Source organism: Populus trichocarpa, chromosome 7 (genome assembly GCF_000002775.5).
Source record: "Populus trichocarpa isolate Nisqually-1 chromosome 7, P.trichocarpa_v4.1, whole genome shotgun sequence".
Classification (NCBI taxonomy): Eukaryota; Viridiplantae; Streptophyta; class Magnoliopsida; order Malpighiales; family Salicaceae; genus Populus; species Populus trichocarpa.
The window spans coordinates 212,848-230,974 of record NC_037291.2 but is presented as its reverse complement, the minus strand read 5'-3'; the positions used below and the strand labels follow the sequence as shown (position 1 = coordinate 230,974).

The 18,127-nt window shown below is 34.7% G+C and overlaps 2 protein-coding genes across 8 annotated transcripts; both read right to left on the bottom strand.

Moving 5' to 3' along the window:
* Window positions 1-1,878: 1,878 nt before the first annotated feature.
* LOC112328187 (uncharacterized) lies at window positions 1,879-5,859 on the bottom strand. Of its 5 annotated transcripts, none has more exons than XM_024605198.2 (3): window positions 5,815-5,859; window positions 2,540-5,601; window positions 1,879-2,420 (listed from the first exon to the last, which is right to left on the bottom strand). In XM_024605198.2, exons 2-3 carry the CDS (start codon window positions 4,260-4,262, stop codon window positions 2,026-2,028), a joined length of 2,118 nt encoding a protein of 705 aa, XP_024460966.1. In that variant the 5' UTR covers window positions 4,263-5,601; window positions 5,815-5,859; the 3' UTR covers window positions 1,879-2,025. The 5 variants fall into 5 exon arrangements, with proteins under 5 accessions (XP_024460966.1, XP_024460971.1, XP_024460967.1 ...); XM_024605203.2 differs by having other exon boundaries at window positions 1,879-2,223; window positions 2,330-2,420; window positions 2,540-5,848; XM_024605199.2 differs by having other exon boundaries at window positions 2,540-4,415; window positions 4,666-5,848.
* A 1,759-nt stretch (window positions 5,860-7,618) lies between these two features.
* LOC7497753 (myb family transcription factor PHL6) lies at window positions 7,619-13,435 on the bottom strand. Of its 3 annotated transcripts, none has more exons than XM_024605647.2 (8): window positions 13,193-13,435; window positions 10,447-11,481; window positions 9,758-9,953; window positions 9,504-9,580; window positions 9,343-9,382; window positions 9,023-9,095; window positions 8,852-8,921; window positions 7,619-8,240 (listed from the first exon to the last, which is right to left on the bottom strand). In XM_024605647.2, exons 2-8 carry the CDS (start codon window positions 11,113-11,115, stop codon window positions 7,914-7,916), a joined length of 1,452 nt encoding a protein of 483 aa, XP_024461415.1. In that variant the 5' UTR covers window positions 11,116-11,481; window positions 13,193-13,435; the 3' UTR covers window positions 7,619-7,913. The 3 variants fall into 3 exon arrangements, with proteins under 3 accessions (XP_024461415.1, XP_052310517.1, XP_002310903.3); XM_052454557.1 differs by having other exon boundaries at window positions 10,447-11,446; XM_002310867.4 differs by lacking the exon at window positions 13,193-13,435 and adding an exon at window positions 13,046-13,172.
* Between the last annotated feature and the right edge of the window lie 4,692 nt (window positions 13,436-18,127).

Sequence of the window (18,127 nt, the reverse complement as noted above, 5' to 3'; positions counted from 1 at the left end):
AATAGGATCTGGCAAATGATTTGGGTTTGTTTGTCACTTCATTTCAAAAATATTTTTAAAAGAAATTAATTTTTTTTAAATTAATATGTTTTTTATGTTTTTAAATTATTTTGATATGCTGGTCTCAAAAATAATTTTAAAAAATAAAAAAAATATTATTAGCATACTTTTCTAAGTGAAAAGCATTTTAAAAAACAACCGCAATTACACTTCAAACACGCTATTATATCTTTAAATTAATCATCACTTTTGTTATAGAATTTATCGTCAACGCCTTAAGATATTACCATATAAATTAAAACCTATTGAATATTTATAAACAATATCATTTGTTTTTATTCAAGTATTTGTTTTTTATTCCTTTTTTAATCATAATCCACCAATAAAATGAAGCACAATAAATGTATTTAGATAATGTTTAGCAGCATTCCAGGAGCGCTCGTTAGCTTTTTCCATAAAAATAGGCATTTAAATTTCGATTTTGGAAAAGATATTAAAATTTATATTTTAGTCATTAATTAATAAAAACTAAAAATATTTTAATCAAATCAAATATTTCTGACACATAGTTGTGGGTTTTTGTGTAGCCTGGCAACATGGGCACAAACAAGTTGAGGTTGAGATGGTTTTGGTTAATGTTGCCAGAGGTTCTTCGACTTCTTTGATTGAAGGGCCTTAATCCATGGAATCTACAAGGCGGCGTCGATGTATCATCCTTCATTGAAGAATCTACAGGTGGTACAATGCCCGCAGCTGCCAACTTTACTGGAACCAGAGGCTTCGTGAACAACAGCACTGGCTCAAGAGAGTCCCGCATTTACTCATAAATATAAGAAACTTTAACAGCATATCTCGTGCTCAAGAAAGGACAAATGGAAGAACAATTTATCATCAACTTATTGGTTAGTACAAGATACTAATTAACTATTTATTGTGATTAGTACTGCTTCTGGGAGAGATGGGATATCTGTTTCACAAGAGAATCCATGCCTTTACCGCTTTATGAACCATCCAAGTGGGCGTCTGAACTCTTGCTTAACGCCTGCTGTAGGAACTGCAAGCAGCTTGGAATCTGTCGCAGGTGAATTTTGAAACGCAGCAGGTCTGCTACGCGGACGACTGTTTGCATGGCCATCTGAATCAACAAACTCATCTCCACTTGAAGCAAAGTTGGAAGAGATGGATGGAGAACTCAGGAACAGCCAGGTTGTCTTCTAGGAGCTTAGTTTCATGCGGCACCAAGGAAGTCAAGGATTACAAACAACACACAGAACAATTACATGGCACAACAGATGATCCAAATAAACAAATAGGTATGTTGGGAAAAAGATGATCCAAGAAAAAGAAGGGAAAAAAGGAATCCAAGAACCAACCATGAGTCACCATTTACTTCTACAAGGCTAAACCATGCGTGATATAAATTATGTCATTGAGTAATGCTTGAAAGATTATAGATCCTCATTAGAGAAGTTGCGAAGGGAGAAACTAAGTGCACGGTTTTGCAAGAAAGCATCACAAATATGCAATACAGGAGCGTGGCATTTGCAAATACGAACCAAAATCTCAAGCCTTAATTGTCATTTTGTGAAGGGCATCTAGAAATTTTTTGAATAAAAGTTGGGCCATTGTTGAATTAGCAATTGAAAAGAGATGTGATGATAATCAAATAATAAATAGCTTGAACTTTTATATTTGCATGGTGGGGACAATTGCCTTCTGGTGGACAATTCATAGGGATTAAGAACTCAATATTCTCTTATTTTAATACAATATTTCAATCAGTTCTAATTTCATTGGTTTTGGAACCATTAAGACAGTATTTCTCTTATATAATGTATTCCATGCCATCAAAATTAATTAGTGGAAAAAAACGGAGGAGAAGAAAAAAATATAAACATCCTACATTATATTTAGATATAAAGACTTCAGAAACAGAAGGCTTATTACAAAAAGGATATGATGGTTCTATCCCATACAAGAGCCAAAAAAACAAAAAACGAGAGAGCTACCACTACATTTTTGTGGTCATGCATCTTCAATGGGCTCCTCCTTTGCTTGAATTCCACAATGTCCTTCAGCTTCACTGCCATCTGAGTCCATCAATCCACGGTCACCATTTTCAGGCACAACCTCCTGTGGTGCTTCGTCCACAACCCGGTCATCCATTGGATCAATCTCTTCACTAATAACATCGCTTCTGAAACCAGATCGCTTGTTTTGCACCTGCAAGTTGTAATGAACGAACGTTAAGTCCCTCAGTCTTTGTTGCTCGATAGGGTTCCTTCTATCCGTGAGGAGCTTCTCAGCCATACTCCTCTTCAGGCCATACCTAGATGCGCCATCACAGGTTTGGCTCAGAATTCTGACGGCAAATCTTTGCAGCTCAGGACATTGTTTCCCATAGGTACACCACCATTGAGCTGCATTCAAATTTACAGGGGCGTCGAAGTTAAAAACTTAGTTCATGGCCACCTCAATGAAGCAATCAAGATTAGAGGGAAGGGGGTAAAAGGAAACAAAACGAAGGAATAGCCTTTACCTGGAGAAATATTGGTTCTTTTGACAATTGCTTTTCCCTCTTGAAAAGCACCTCTAGCATGTCTATACTCGTCAAGCTGAAATGTTATTTTTAGTTGAGTGCGCTGGTCTGCCACCATACGAACAACGCAACATAACAGCCCAAATGTAACCTCTGGGTCACTGTAGAAATCAGATGAATAGAACAGACATGGGTTCAAATAATAACCAGCTGCATGTAGAGGGCTATGGAGACGCGTATCCCAGATGTCATCTATTGCTGTCCAAAAAGGTGTATAATCTGATTTCTTGTTTTTGAATTCCTTTTTAATTGTCTCTTTTACTTGATCCATGGTTTCATATATGAATCCCACTTGCGGTTTATCTCCCTCATTAACCAAGCAAAGAACACGCAGCAGTGGCACGGTTGCTTTTGAGGCCATCTCAGCTCCACTCCAGAAAGAGTGATCCCCAACCAGATGAGCCACTCGCATTCCCTCCACAGTGGAAGACCAGACTGAGGTCTTCCACTCAAATGAATCAAACATTTCCTCCAAGTTCTTCTTTTCTGATAGAATATTCTCCAAGGTGAAGAAAGGCATAGCCAACTTCATCTTGGAGGGCTTTATCAAGTCGTAGTCATCTATATGATTTCTCATAAGTTTCAAAACTTTTTTATGTCCATAGATGAACTTCGTAATGATCTTTGCCTTTTCCAGTGTTCTTCTGATGGAATCCATTGCCCCGATTTTTTCCAGCATGAGCTCAATGCAATGAGATGCACTCACACACCAGAACACACACCAATATCTTTGCATAAACTGCTCGCCTACAGCCCCCACCCAGCCTACTGTAGAAAAAGCTACAATTTGAACTACGTTGTCAATCCCAACCTCCTCAATAACTCCTTCCAGCAACAACTGTAAGGCATTCACATCATCAATGATAGCTGAAACATCAGCTGAGCGGAGATAAGTTGGACCCCCAGGGCATTCCACAACAAAACTAACCAGGTTGCGACCCTTCTCATCAACCCATCCATCCAGCAAAACACTGCACCCAGTGCTTGCCCATGAATGACTAATCTCGTTCACATATGTTTTTATCTCCTCTACTTCATCATGGAGGATCCACCCTTTCAAATCTTGTAAAGAAGGAACCTTATACTCTGAATGACCATCATCAAGAGTGGCATTTATCATTCTCTGGAAGCTAGGCAAAGTGGAAGCACTGAAATCAAAACCCGTTTCGTAAAAGAATCTGCCAATGCATCTTTGAGCTTGCCTTGACATTACATTTTCCTTTGGTCCACTACTCATGGCTCTTCTTCTATTATTAACTGAAACATGTTCAGTCATATCATCTTCTACCACAGAGTGCATCTCTGCATGCATTCCACTCCCACAACCTGTGGTTTGATTGGCATCCCGCTTCTTACGCTTAGCAGCATTCAAGTCAGGGGAGCAATATCTCTTCCAAGGGAGATCTGGGGGATACAGATTCTGAACTTCATTGTCACGACTCGCTCTTTTATTTTCTAACAACATGCTTCTGAATGATTCCCTCACATTTTCAGCGACCTTTTCACATGGCACTACATCCCCTCGTATACCTCCTACGTGGTACTTAAGACGGGAGAAACCACTCAGTACTTTACCACAGTAATTGCATTGAACTCTTTTCTTTTTCTCATCAAGAGCAGCACCATGATCATGAATATTAATGGACACTTCACCAGCAGTCATCACGCTAAATTTAAGAGAAGAAGGAAATTCTTAAAATTGCACAATCTGAATTTAGCAGAGAGCCCTCAATATGTGCAAAGTGTTCTCAGCAAGCTTCCGCTGCAAATCCACACAAAACAACTCAAGGGAATACAATTGCAGAAATCAATAGACCTGTCAAGTAAAGCCCATTTGGTAAAGCACATAAGAATTTAGACCAAAGAAGAAAATTTTCATCTTTAGACATAAAGGCCTAAACTTTACACATCAGAGAGTGAAAGTAGAAGAAAAAAGCCTTTTGGGGCTAACAATAACTAAGATTAAAGCTTACCCACCAGAAAATATGTACAAATGAGAAGAAACAGCATGGTTTTACACATTCAAGAGACCAAAACAACAGAGAGAGTGGGAAAAAAAAAGGTACCTTTTAGAGTCCAGACTTCGAAAGCTAAGAGAGTGGGAAATACTCACAAAGAAGGAAGACTGAGAATTTATCTCCAAGAATCTATCACTCAGTCGGCTTTTCTTTCATTTGCAGCTTCTCTCTCTCTCATTTCTGCGTGTTCTCTAGTCTGTAACTGTAAAATGGTTTCGACTGAGAATCCCGAGGGCATTGAAGACACGTGCTTGAATCTATGTTGAATTATGTTCTGTCATTAAGCCCTAACCCAACTCCACTCGAATAAGATTAACGCGCCACCAGACCAGTTGATGGAGGTGCTGATGAGGTGTTGCCATTTGGAGGCGCTGCGGTTTGATCATGGCAATTGGCAGGTGCCGTGTGTAACAAACAGCACAAGCGACACTACTTTTTGAAAGAAATGCTAAAATAAGGCCCTTTACTATGCAATATACATAAATAAAACATAGCTAGAATTAACAGGGTGGTTGAATAATCATGTTTATACAGTTACAGACCTGATATATCTTTTGTTTTGGTACATATTTTTTCTTACCAGTTCATCTCATTATAAGCTAGTTCTCCCTTCCTACCTTGTTGGTGAGGCTGGCTTTGTATCCCAATGGCCTCAGAAATCAGAAACGATATTCTTAGACAATGAAACTGAATCATGAGAAGGAACAAAACTGCTAGGAGGAACTCAAGATAGTTAAACCCAAAAGATAACGTTTCTGCAGGCAACGTACTAATTGGAACCAGTAGTTTCACAAGAGTAATTAAATAACTAAAGCAATACTAACATCCATTGAGAAATGACCCCTCAAGGATCCCATCCCTTCCCTTGGTTGCCTGCCTGCATTATTTATGTCCAAGGAGAATTAAAAATTAGTGATGATGTTGAGAGATCTTCATTTGATTCCCTTTTGATACGATATTGCCACCCGCATCCCCTAGCAGTCCCTGTTTCCGAGATGGCACTAGCATTATATAGGTGCAGGATTGACAAGGATCAGCCACAGCTAACAAAATTAGATGCAATGGTTCGATTGCTTTCTCTTTTTTTTCTTTTCAGTTGCATGGGATTAGCACCGAACTAAAAAGTTAGGTCCGAATGACTTGTATGAAGCTCGGTATGGAAGGAACTAGTTCACTTCAAAATGGTGGGAAACTTACCAGAAAGTAGTGCCTGTGAGAAAGCCTGCAATGATAATAGACACATCAAGCCTCCAGCAGCATCAAGCCCATATCGTACATAAATAGGTGGCCCGAGGCGTTGCCCGCATGACACCACAAGCTAGATTAGATTTTTTTTGAAAAATATCATCTAAATATTATTAAAATATATCAATATTTTATTTGATAATAAAATAAAAATTAAATAAGAACAAAATATTCTTAAAAAAAAATAGATTAAAGCTCAATTACGAGCAAATTAAGCACTGAAGAACAGACCAATCAGAAAATAAATTTTAAAAAGGAATAAAATAAATCGATTGGAGTCGGCATGCTAAATTCGTAACCTCGTCATGAAACTAAAATAATCATATATGAAAGAAATTGAATAAAACAATAGAGGTCAGCTTTCAAGTAAACTAAATAAAGGCGAAACTGGTAAAAAATCAATTAAAAAATGTCAAAAAAACTCGAATTGATCCGGGTTAACTTGATTAACCCATGACCCGAGATATGAGATCGGGATAAAATTGAAAGGAAAGTAAAAAAAATCACTAAACTCAAGGTCCAATAACCTAATGTCGATAGATAAAATTGAAAAAAAAATAATTTAAAAAAAAAAAGCTAAAAAAAACCGAAGTCAAATCAAGTTAATCTTTGAAACTCGTGACGTAGGTAATAAGACTGAGATTATTCCATATAAAGCAAACATAAAAAAATCATGAAGCAAAATTCTCAATCATCCAAGTATCGAGTGATGAAATTGAAAAAAAAAATCAAAATTCTCAATCATCCAAGTATCGAGTGATGAAATTGAAAAAAAAAATCAATCTTGAAAATGATTAAAAAAACAAAATAAATAGCAATAAAAAAAACTAGAACCAAATATAATATAAAAAATAAATGAAATAAAACAATGAGGGATGGAATTGAAAAACTAAAATAAATCAAGAAAAAGATAAAATAAAATAAAATAAAATAATAGTAATCAAAAGAATGATTATCAAATTGAATACAAAAATTAAATGAATTCAAATGTTGAGAAATGAAAAATAAAATCAACTTTTAAAAACATTATAAGCAAAATAAATAGCAATCAAAATGATGAAAATTAAAATTGATATAAATACAAACTAAAAAGATACATTTAGTTTTTAGAAGGGCAAATACAAAACTTGAAACAATAATAATAAAAAAAAAAAAAAGGAGAAGAAAATAGCTTGAGCCACACTTTCTATCTTCTATCAAAACACACTCCACTACTTGAAAGATCTAGGTAGGGGTGATTATTTTCGGTTCGGTTTGGTTTTTATCAAAAAAAACAACCAAACTGAATTTTTTAAAAAAAAAACTGAAACCGGGTCAAACCGATCGGTTTCGGTTCGGTTCGGTTTTTAGGGCAAAAACCGGTTTGCAACCGGTTTTTCTCGGTTTTGGCTCGATTTTTTCGGTTTGGCTTGGGTTTTTTTTCCGGTTTCGGTTTTTTCGGTTTTCTGCTTATAAAACCGAAACCGAACCGAACCGGCCGGTTTTTTCAAAATTTTAATCAGTATTTTTTTTCGATTCGGTTTTTTCAATTATTTTTTTTCTAGTTTTCTCAGTTTAATCAGTTTTTCGGTTTTTTTACTTATCCCTAGAGCCAGGTGCAACCTCTCATGTGCCGCCCGAAAAATATGAGTGTATCTCACATGTTGATGTATATGTTGCATACGATAGCTACTTTTAATTTTAAAATTATATTTTATATTTATTAAAATATCAAATTATCTATAATCAACTAAAAAAACCATGTTCAAAATAGGAAAAAAAAAAAAGCAACAGATTGCGTTTATGCGAGAAACATATTACAACCCATAATAGTTAGCGCTCAAAGTTACCATGGCAGCAACCAGGGATATCTAACAGGCTCCAGCAATTCGAAATGCTAGTTTTTCGTTTGATTCAAACAGCTAAAATGTCAAGAGATACAAATCAAGCAACTCTCAATTCAATTATACTATTTTACAAGGGATTGAAGGCCTACAAGACTTGTATTATCTTGGAAACTTCCGAACAATAGAGACCACCAAGTACTGGTAGCCGCAGCAAGGCCAATGTTGTTATACAGGAGGATCTTCAACCACGGCATCTTCTGATGCTGATTCTGACTTTTCTTCAAGACGGATCCTTTTCTCGGATGTTTGTTTTTCAAAATTATCACTGTCAGCTGCTTTATGCTTTGATGAAGGCAGGGGTGATGACAAGTCAGTTTTAGACTCAGCAACAGCTGACGGGGAAGGAGGTGGCAGCTCAGAATCTTTAGGTGGATTGGTTGATGCTGACAAGCTTTTGGGAGAAAGTAAGGCACTGCCAGCATTCTGCTGCTCTATTATCTTTTGCAAATACCTAGCATGTTCCTCTATCCGTAACTGCAGAGTTCTCTGTACCTGCGTAAAGAATATAGGAACAAAGAACAAGTTATCCCAAAGGGGAAGATCAAAGATCTGCATTCAATGCATGTCTATGGAAATTATGAGAACAAATCCATACACCACAAAGAGGACTGATCTGCTTGTATGAATAAAGGTAAAAGCAAACTTATCCCCAGCCCAGGTCAAAATCTTGTTCGAGAAATTGCCTTAAAGCTGCATTTATATTGTCCTGTATATTCTAGTTTGAGATCCGATTCTTCATTAAAACAAAACAAATAAGTTATTTTCGCCATCAAAGTAAGTTTACAATGAAAACTCAGACATGACACTACAAGAATTAGTTTACAACAGGGAATATTGATCTGCTCGTATGAGGGAAGGGAGGACAAAAGCAAACAAGGAAGAGGTTCGGGAAGGGAAGGATGAACAACTACAATGAGGTAATGGCCTCAACCCAAAGCTTTCCCCAAAAGTAATCAAGCGATTATTTCAGTGTTGTCCTGACAACGAGGAAAGAAGAATGGATAGTCCCAGGACCACAGAGAATAAAGTATATTTATGGGATCACCTAAGAGAGAAAGAAGATAGAAACCAAACGGTAGTCACAAGTGAGGTGCATAACATACCTCAAGTTGTTCATGTAGCTGCTTCTGGACTTCCATTTGCATGCGAAGAGCTTCAGTGATTTGAATTGTCCTAGACATGAAAAGAGGGTAAAATTTCTACACATTGTTTGACAGAACAAAATGCCAAGATGTCCACGTGAAATTGATAAGGCAAAATAGACTAGTACTAACCCTTTTTTCTTCACATCACCGTCAATGTTGATTGAAGCCACTTTCTTTTCTTCAGAGCAAGAAGCTTTCTTCTCTGTACAGAAAGGGGGGAAATCTCAACAATTCAGAAAGAAAATTGGAAAAAAAAAATAATTATCCTTGCATGCATATATAAAAGCAAAAACAGATCAAAGAACCCACAAAAATTGCCATTTAACTATAGCACATAATCAACAATGGCACAGAATCATGCACATATTGAGTTATTCCTTAAGAGGATTTTGGTAATGATGATGATGGCAATGATAAGCATGACTTCTGTAAGATTATGGATTCATCACCTTCCTTCTTTTCCGGCAAATACTTGGCAAGTCGGTATTTCTGAAAAACAAAAAACAACAAGGGAAGGTAAAAAACTTTACAATTAAAGCATGCGCAACTAAGTTCACAATGACTAATTCAGATTGGATGGACAAGTCTAAATATAACATAGATTGAATACCTGTAAGTGGCTTTTCACATGATAGATGGTCAAACCTTTAACGTTCATAAGCTTTAACACACCCTTTGGAGTAGCCTCTACATTTTAAAGCAACAATGAAACCTTATATATAAAAATAAATCCAAAGAGCCCGTTGAGGTGTTGTCATGGTTCAAATAATTCAGTGGTTCAAGCCTCCTATCACAATAGAGACCTTTGAATGAAAAGAACAAAGCCTAAATCTTTTGGTAGAATAGGCAACACAGGTTACTCACTTTCAGCCCCATCAAGCTTATTGACAGCCTCTACAAAGCGTTCGTGAAGCTCAGGCGTCCATCTCATCCTTGGCTTGTGTGCAGTGGATGAACCAGGGGAAGGGTGGCTTGAAAGTGCGTCAACGGAAGGAGAATCCTGGTTGCATGCGAATCCTGTGGCTGGTTTTGATGAAGTTTCATGAGTTCCATATATTTCCTAGAAAACAGATCCAAAGAGAGGCATAAGTTAGTAGAAGATGATGCAGCAGTCCATCATAGGCGTGTCTAAATGTAAAAAAAGTAAAAAAGGACCCTGTTTGCTGCATTCAATTCGGAGAACTTGCATAAAAAAGAGAAAATCTATTTATTTATTTTTTAAAACTGCAGAAAATCTCATCTTAAGTCATCCATTTTTCTTTAATTAGCAGAAAAGCATGTAGTCAACCAACAGAACCCAATATTGATTTAAGATATTGATAGGGGGAATACTCAATCTATTCAATTCTAACTATAATGAGTACAAACACCTCGAGAATTTCTTTTTTGGTCCTATCTTATCAACTTTAAGGTGTGTGAAGTTTGGAAAGAAAATAGACCCTTAAAATATAGATGATTCCTCTGGTTGACGATACAATTACAGTACAATAAAAGTACTTTCAGTGCATTCAACATAACCAGAATCTGATTGATGATTGCTATAATCCACTTACATCAAGCCCGGGGTTTTCTCCATGGTCTGTGATAGCTATTTCAAGTTCGTCAGACAAAAATTGCAGCTCCAATTGCTCTGTTAGTTCTAAATTGCCACCTGTATAGTTCATACCATGAAAACTACCCTCAGAAGCATTTCCAGACAAATTAAGAAAGTCTTTCATAAAAGCATCTGAATGCTCCTCGTCGCACTGATTGCTTAAATCCTCACTGAAAAGCAGAGGAGATTTTGTTGAATCAGTGGCAGAAACGGAGTGGCTGTATGTTGGAGGATGTGGGAGAAACGGCAAATTTCCAAGCTGTCGATTAGTTTCAGAGATCGATGAAGATGACAGGTATAAACTTGTACAGAAGACAGAAGAGCGTTGAAATGTGCTCTTAGAACTTTGGACATGGGAAGTAGGGGAAAGAGGGCTGTCTGGTCCAAATTTCAGACAACACATTTGATGTTGGGCTGTAGAAAGTTGCATTTTACTTGGAGAACCGAGAGATTCTGTCCGTATCAACGGGGATGGGCGTGGAGAAGAAGATTCACCTGTCAATGAAGTTTGACAATCTGATTTGCTGCTAGAAGAATTCTGGATTGGAAATAAGGTTGTGCAAAATGGCTGTGTGACTCCTTTACTTGTCTCACTTTTTGTTACCGATACGACAGCATGCTGATTCATGATGATAGCCCAAACTTCATCTACCTTTCAAACAATCATATACCATACCCCACAATCCGGGAGAAAAGCTTTACGGATGGAAACGATAGAACTAGAGATGCAGGGTTGGAATTTTAGTAATGTTTATGTCCGGAACACTTTTCTCTCTTCGATCAGCACTGGGGTGTTACATTTCTGTAACAAAAATTAGCTTCAGAAATCGTATGTTTATGATTGTAAGCTCATTCCAGTAACAAGATCTGCCAATCAGTTATCTGCTAAATTTTACAGGCAGTTAAGCCACATGATCCACACAGATCTTGAAGTGGATGCATCTCCATGAAGTCTCTAGCTAAATCAATAGCAAACAATTTTCTGCTGAGAAACCTGCAAACCAGACAAGCAGTGCATCGATCAACACTAGAACAAAAAAACTGTATACAAGTTATAAAACAATGCAGCCACTAGACTGTTAAAAACCCATGAGAATCCATTTTTCCTAGCTTAGCAGAGACATTTATAGAGTTCTGAATTGTTATTTGATGGGCAATCGATTATATAGCATAGTTATAGAACAGTAATTTAAACACGGACAAAATAGCCACATCAGTAATTAGCAAGTACAGCATGCCCAAGCTGCCTCCAAGTTACAGGGCATAGTACAGTTCCATCACGAAATAATATCTAGAATCACCTGTACATCAAAGACCAACAACAGACTCATTATAGGAGCCCACCATAAGACTTCTAAGCATCGGAAATTATTTGTCATTGTGAACTCCTACCAGAACCCTAAACTAAAACAACCAAGTATATTGGTACTACATTAGACAAGGAATTAAGACTGAATAGGAAGAAAAAAACTAAGCAGCAGAGCAATCTCGGCTTTTCTGCTGTCCTGAGTTCTATGATTACACATCCACAACTAAGGTATCTCAAGTATCATGTCCTTTTCAGACATCCTCCCTCCATAAGGATTCTTGTCACACTAATGTAAGCATCTCCAGCACCAGCACGGTCCATAAACTGGTTGCAGAAAAAAACTAGAAAGGGTTCTCCAAAGGATTTTGTATGGACACATTCCAAATCCTTTGAGAATGTCTCTATTAAAACCAATTTGTGATAATAGTTAAGGACAACATACTCCAAGTCCTTGCTTTAATTTGCTTGAAAATTGGAGATGTTAATGATTCCTCACTTTGACAAACACGAGCCTGTTACCTGGACATTTGTAACAGCACACGACTGACAGATGAATAAAACAGACACCGGTCACTGTAGCATTGGCTACAGTGACCGGTGTTGCTTGGCCCCTGCCACCAGCATAATCAAGGCGCCTCGGCTACTACCACTGCCAGCCTATAAAGTGAAGAGCATTAGCCCCACCCCCAACCAACTCAGCCACCACCAGCAGACTTCCCAGCTCAAAGACAGTCGCTAGTTTTACTTTGCCTCTTCACCAGCATAAAACACTTTTTTTTGTTAAATTTCATTTCAGATTGTAGCAAACACAGCAACGACAACCTGTATCGTTATCGGTATCTGTTAAAGCTTAAATCCCATGACAACTGCCACTAAACAAGCACGTAGGAACCAACTCACCAAGCTCCAACACAGTTTTTAACTGCGACTCTGAGCAAAACCGCCACCTTCTTCTCCACCATGTCAGCATATACCAAAAGCTTTAAAATTATTTTATATTTCTTATTTAGTTAAGATAAAAGGACAGACCTAAATATTAACCTGATAGACATGTATCAATAAAACAGACCCCCAACTTTCTCACACCACTAAAGATAAGAAAAGATTTCTTCTTCTAAAACAATAACTCAAAAACCAAAATAAAAAAAGCATAAACACTCAAAATGAGAGAAACCCAAATAGAATTAAACTCATATAACAGAAAAGGAATTCAAAAGGGCACCAATTAATAAGCAAGAAAAAAACTCACAAAGACAGAGTTGAAAGACAAAATGTCATGATAGTGAGTCATACACGTAGAAGAAATCAGACAAAGAATCCTCAAAAGCAGGTGGTAAGATTCCATGCATCCATCTATGTCACAAGCAAGAAAAAGAAACGTTCATCAAAAAATCACCTGAGATTATGGGATCTTTTTTTCTCTCCTGTTTTCGTTATGCTTGCTGAAGGAAGAAATTAAGACGGACTGACAGATATACAAACAACAATGTTAAGGCGCTTTGAATCTAACGTTGTATTCTGTCCTAGGGAGAGAAAAAAAGGATACAAAACACAGGCTAAACTAGAATCCTAAAGAAACTGGAGGCAGGGGTGAAGTATTTGAGAGAGATTTGGCTGCGGGGAATCAGTTTTTAAGTGGAGAAAGAAACAACAAGTTGAGATGATGATTGATTGCCTTGTGGAGATTACAGAGGTTCACAGGCCGTGGGAGTGAGTGAGATACACGCACCAATGGCAGGTGAATCCTGGTGGTCTGTCTTTTCTGAAGTGGGGTTTACCTGTGCCTGTGGGATCTTTATTCCATCATCTAAAATTAGAAACTTTTTGTGAGGCTTAGCTGAGCTCATCACCATCCTCTTGATTTCACTGTGTTGTTGTGTTTTGTACTTCGTGTGTCGCTCTATCTTTTACTGCTTCCCCCTTTGTTGGACTCACCTATCTCATCCTCGTCTACTTCCCATTGACATCTGCCATTTTCACTTCTTACCACTTTGTTGCTATCCTTTTTACTTTTTCCATGAGTGCAAAAAAATCTGTCTGTCCAGTAACTAAGCAATATGTGATTTTTTTTTATTTTTTATTTTTGCTGAATAAAGATATATTGGGGCAGATTGTATGGCAATCGAAATTAAGGTTTTTTTTAGTACCTTTTAAAAACATGCTTTCTATATTAATTTCTTGTATATTTAGAAAGGCTTAATAAATTATTCTAGATATTAGGTTCAAGATTTAATTGTTTTTTAAAAAAATAGCAATTGTCGCTGATTATCAAGGGGATATTTGGTTTGAAGGTATGGTTGATTTTTTTTACGGTATTCATATAAAAAATATATTTTTTTTTTATTTTTGTGAGGTGTAGTTTGTGTTTTAAGAGGATTATATTTGTACCTCTGAAAAAAACCACCACACCTATAAGCGACATACACTAAGTTAAATCCCTTATAGTTATAAGTTGTGGTTATATTAAACATGATTTTTGCAGATTGATTTAAGCTATTTTTTAAAACTTTTAATTAAATAAGGTCATCAGCATGTTTGATTATAAATAACTTATAATTTAAATTAAAAAATTGTTATAAAATTGAGTCAATTTTTTTATTTAATTATATTATTACGTAGTGTATACTACATGCATTTGTTCTTGACTTATTCTTACCATAAATCATTCATGAAAAAATAATCTTTAAATTAAGAAATTGTAGTTTAAAACCTACGATAAAAGAATTATAAAAATCTTATAGTCTAGACAAATAAGATTGGAGTGATTAGGAAGTTGTATGTAACTTGTGTTTTATTCAAATTGATTTAATTTAAAAATATATTTTTATAAAGTAAAATTACTTCGCTCATTTTATAATTAATTTAGTTGTTTTACACTTATCCTTCGTGTTATAAAGAATTAGAATTTATAAATGTAAAATAGATTAAATTATATAAAGGTATGTAATATAAATTATTACCCGTTTAGCAAGATTTAGAATATAAATTTTAATTCTTGAAAACACTGCAAAAATAAACTAAGGTATTGTTTTCCTTTCGTAAATTAAACTATTTTTGGAAACCCTACGGCATGCAGTACTGTGATGTACGATTTACAGCAGACAAAATAAATTCATGGTTTGACCTTAACACCACCGGTGAATCTCCCACGACGACGATAAAAGTATTCCTCCTTGACCGAGGGCGCCAGGCAAGCGAATTACTACGTGGCCTTTCCGATCTTCCATGAATTCATTATATTAAATAAAACACATAGCCGATCCATAAATATAAAAAATTAAAAGAATCAAATCAATATTTTTTTTTTATAAAAAAATTCAAGAAATAAATAACATGTTGACGATTAGATTTTAATCGGGTCAATGGATCAACTTAAATTTTAAAACAGGCCAATAAATTATATTATATTTTTATTTATTTAAACCGATCTAAATTCTAAATCAACCCGTTACGATATTCTAGATTTAACAACCATGGTTACATTTAAAGTTATCAGACCACGTGTATTCCTGCCATGACATGGTCGGTCTCGGTAAATCAAATAGCTAGATAGATCCAAGGTCTTCTTCACGTGAAAACATCACAGTTTCTTACATCGCTGGACTGTACTCGATTCAGATATTTTCTTAGATTTTTTTAAAATAATATTTTTTTATTTTTTAAATTTATTTTTAAAAACACTCTTGAAATATTAATGCAAACAGTACGTGTATCCAATGATGATAACGATGATCAAAAGCGATACGCAATTCCAAAAATGATTAAAAAAAGAGATGTGGGCCCCGTAACATTTGTTTTCTAACCCAAGAAACGTCGACAAGCAATTGCCACTTGTTAGTTACTTCTATTATTGATTATTGATTAGACTGATGGTAAATATTGTTGAGGTTGTTTTTTAAATTATTTTTTATTTAAAAATATATTAAAATAATATTTTTTATTTTTAAAAATTATTTTTAAAATTAACATATCATTTTAAAATATTAAAAAAATTTAATTTTTAAAAACACTTTTAAAACACAAAAACAACGTGAACTTCTTTATCAACTTATCTAATTAATACCCAAAATCACACTCTTAACTGGCTTCAATCGCTCACTCCTCCATGCTCATTTCTTGACCGTTCCTAGGTTCCCTCGTCATCGCCAGTGCCTGTCTCTGATTGGTGTCACCTCCAATATACCAGCTCCCACTCCCTCTTATTTTATTTGTTTTTTTTTTTTGAAAATGTTTTTAAAAAGATTTAAATTTCTTTATTTCTAACCGATTATTTTTTTAAATATTTTTAAATTATTTTAACATACTAATATTGAAATTAAATTTTGAAAATATAAAAATATTATTTTAATGTATTTTTTTTAAAAAAATCATTTTAAAAAACATAAAGTGTAAATACTGTGTACGGGGTTCGGCATATTAGACCCCACAAACGTATATAAATATACTTTGTTTGATCGAATTATTAAAAAAGAAGAAGAGAGGAATCCTTGAACGAGATTCAATGCGGCTAGATGGAGGGAAGAAAGGAAATAAATATTGGCATGCTCATGCTCATAGTGCCATGTCCGTAACAATCACTAAAATAGTTTTTTTTTTTTTTTTACTGTATCATGATTCCAGCTTACCATTTCGCATGTCATCAAGGGTTGAAATAATGATTTTTTTAAAAAAATCAATTTGGTTTTGGAATTTTTATTTTGTATAATTTAGTTTTTTTAATTAAAATTATAATTTAATTGTATTTTTTTTAGGAGGGATAATTGAGTTGAAAGACAAAAAAAACTATAATGAAAAAAACAAGGGAAATAGGCGGCTTTGGAATTTGTTTTAAAATTTCATTATATCAAACTTCTTTTTTTTCAGTCTTTGTTTTGGGAGGAGAGAGAGAAAGAGAAAGAGACTTGTCAGATTCCGATCTAAAAAGAGACACTTGTTGTTGACAACGATTCTAACCACTAAAACAATCATTTTTTTAGTATCAAGTGGTTCCATATGATAAAAAGAGTTTGAACTAAGTGTTTTTTTTTTCTTACTTAAAAGTGCTTAAAAAATAGATATCAGCTCGAAAAAAAATTTTGTTTCAGGTTGATTTCGGGTTTTAAGGTATTTTTTCAGCCACCACAGTAGCTGGAATTTAGAAATTCAGACAACGTATCATCTATTTTTTTAAAAAAATTATGTAGTCCACCCTATTGACTTAAAAAATAAAAAAAGGCCCGCGTGCGGCCCATTTCATAATGGGTCAAACACTTAGTCTGGCTTACCAGGCCTGGTAGTGCCTGACCTCATTCTTTTTTTATTAGTAATACCTCTTTTATATGTGCTTTTTTACGTTATTTTTAAGTTTGTGTTTTAATCAATACCCCTCTTAATGATTTTTTTTTGCCTAGCATTTTTTTAAATGGTGTTAATTTTTAAATTATACTGGGTGTATTTAATTTTTGAGGAGGTTAGTATGATTCATTTGTAGTTTTTTTATATTTTATATAAATTAAATTAATTTTTTAAAATAAAAATGTTTTATTTTTTAGAATAATTTAAATATATGTGTCATTGCATAATATTTTGTTTCATTTTATCAACCCGATAACTTCTGTTAATGTGGGTTTTTATTACAAATTTATTATGATAAACAAATTTATCAAACTCAATTGGGTAAATAATCCGTGTTATAATACTAAATATCTTGATTTATATTTGTCTCTTGTTTTTTATAGCTTTGATTCTATTTATTGTCAATTTTTTATTTATTGAATTATCCCGACCTCGCAACCTAGGAGGTGAGATAGACATGTAATCTAGACATATCTCATGTTCAGGTCATGAGTTTCACGTGTTAACCCAGTTTTGCCCGGGACAATATTTATTTATTGTTCTTAACTCATTTTTATTATATTATTAAATTAATCAAGATTCAATGTTCTTATCAAATTTCTCTTACTTCTTAAAAATCATAATGGTCTCCTAAATCTTTTTTTTGTTTTTTTTTTTTTTTGTTTCGATCCGCTGCATCAAGCAAGCCATTAATCTATTAATATAAACTAAAAGATGTGGTTCTTTTACTATGCACCACATAAAAAAACACTATTCATTTAAAAAGTGTATGTTTTCCTTTGTTTTTTTTAACCTACATTTCCTTTTATAATTTTATACTTTAATATTTAGTTTATTGGAGATCATGCTTCATAATTTATTATAGTTTGCTTTATACATGGTTAGTTCTATCTCGTAACCTGTGTCATAAGTTTTACAAATTGAATCAATATTTTTTTTTCTTACATGACATTTTTTTCAGGATAGATCTTCTAAGATTTGGATTATACATCCACAT

Coding starts and splice junctions, on each gene's coding strand:
- LOC112328187 (XM_024605198.2), bottom strand. CDS start 4,262: ATGACTGCTGGTGAAGTGTCCATTAATATTCATGATCATGGTGCTGCT. Junction 2,421..2,539: donor AAGAACCAATATTTCTCCAG/GTAAAGGCTATT, acceptor ATTTGAATGCAG/CTCAATGGTGGTGTACCTAT.
- LOC7497753 (XM_024605647.2), bottom strand. CDS start 11,115: ATGAATCAGCATGCTGTCGTATCGGTAACAAAAAGTGAGACAAGTAAA. Junction 9,096..9,342: donor TTTGCCGGAAAAGAAGGAAG/GTGATGAATCCA, acceptor CTTTCTGTACAG/AGAAGAAAGCTTCTTGCTCT. Junction 8,241..8,851: donor AGCTACATGAACAACTTGAG/GTATGTTATGCA, acceptor TTCTTTACGCAG/GTACAGAGAACTCTGCAGTT.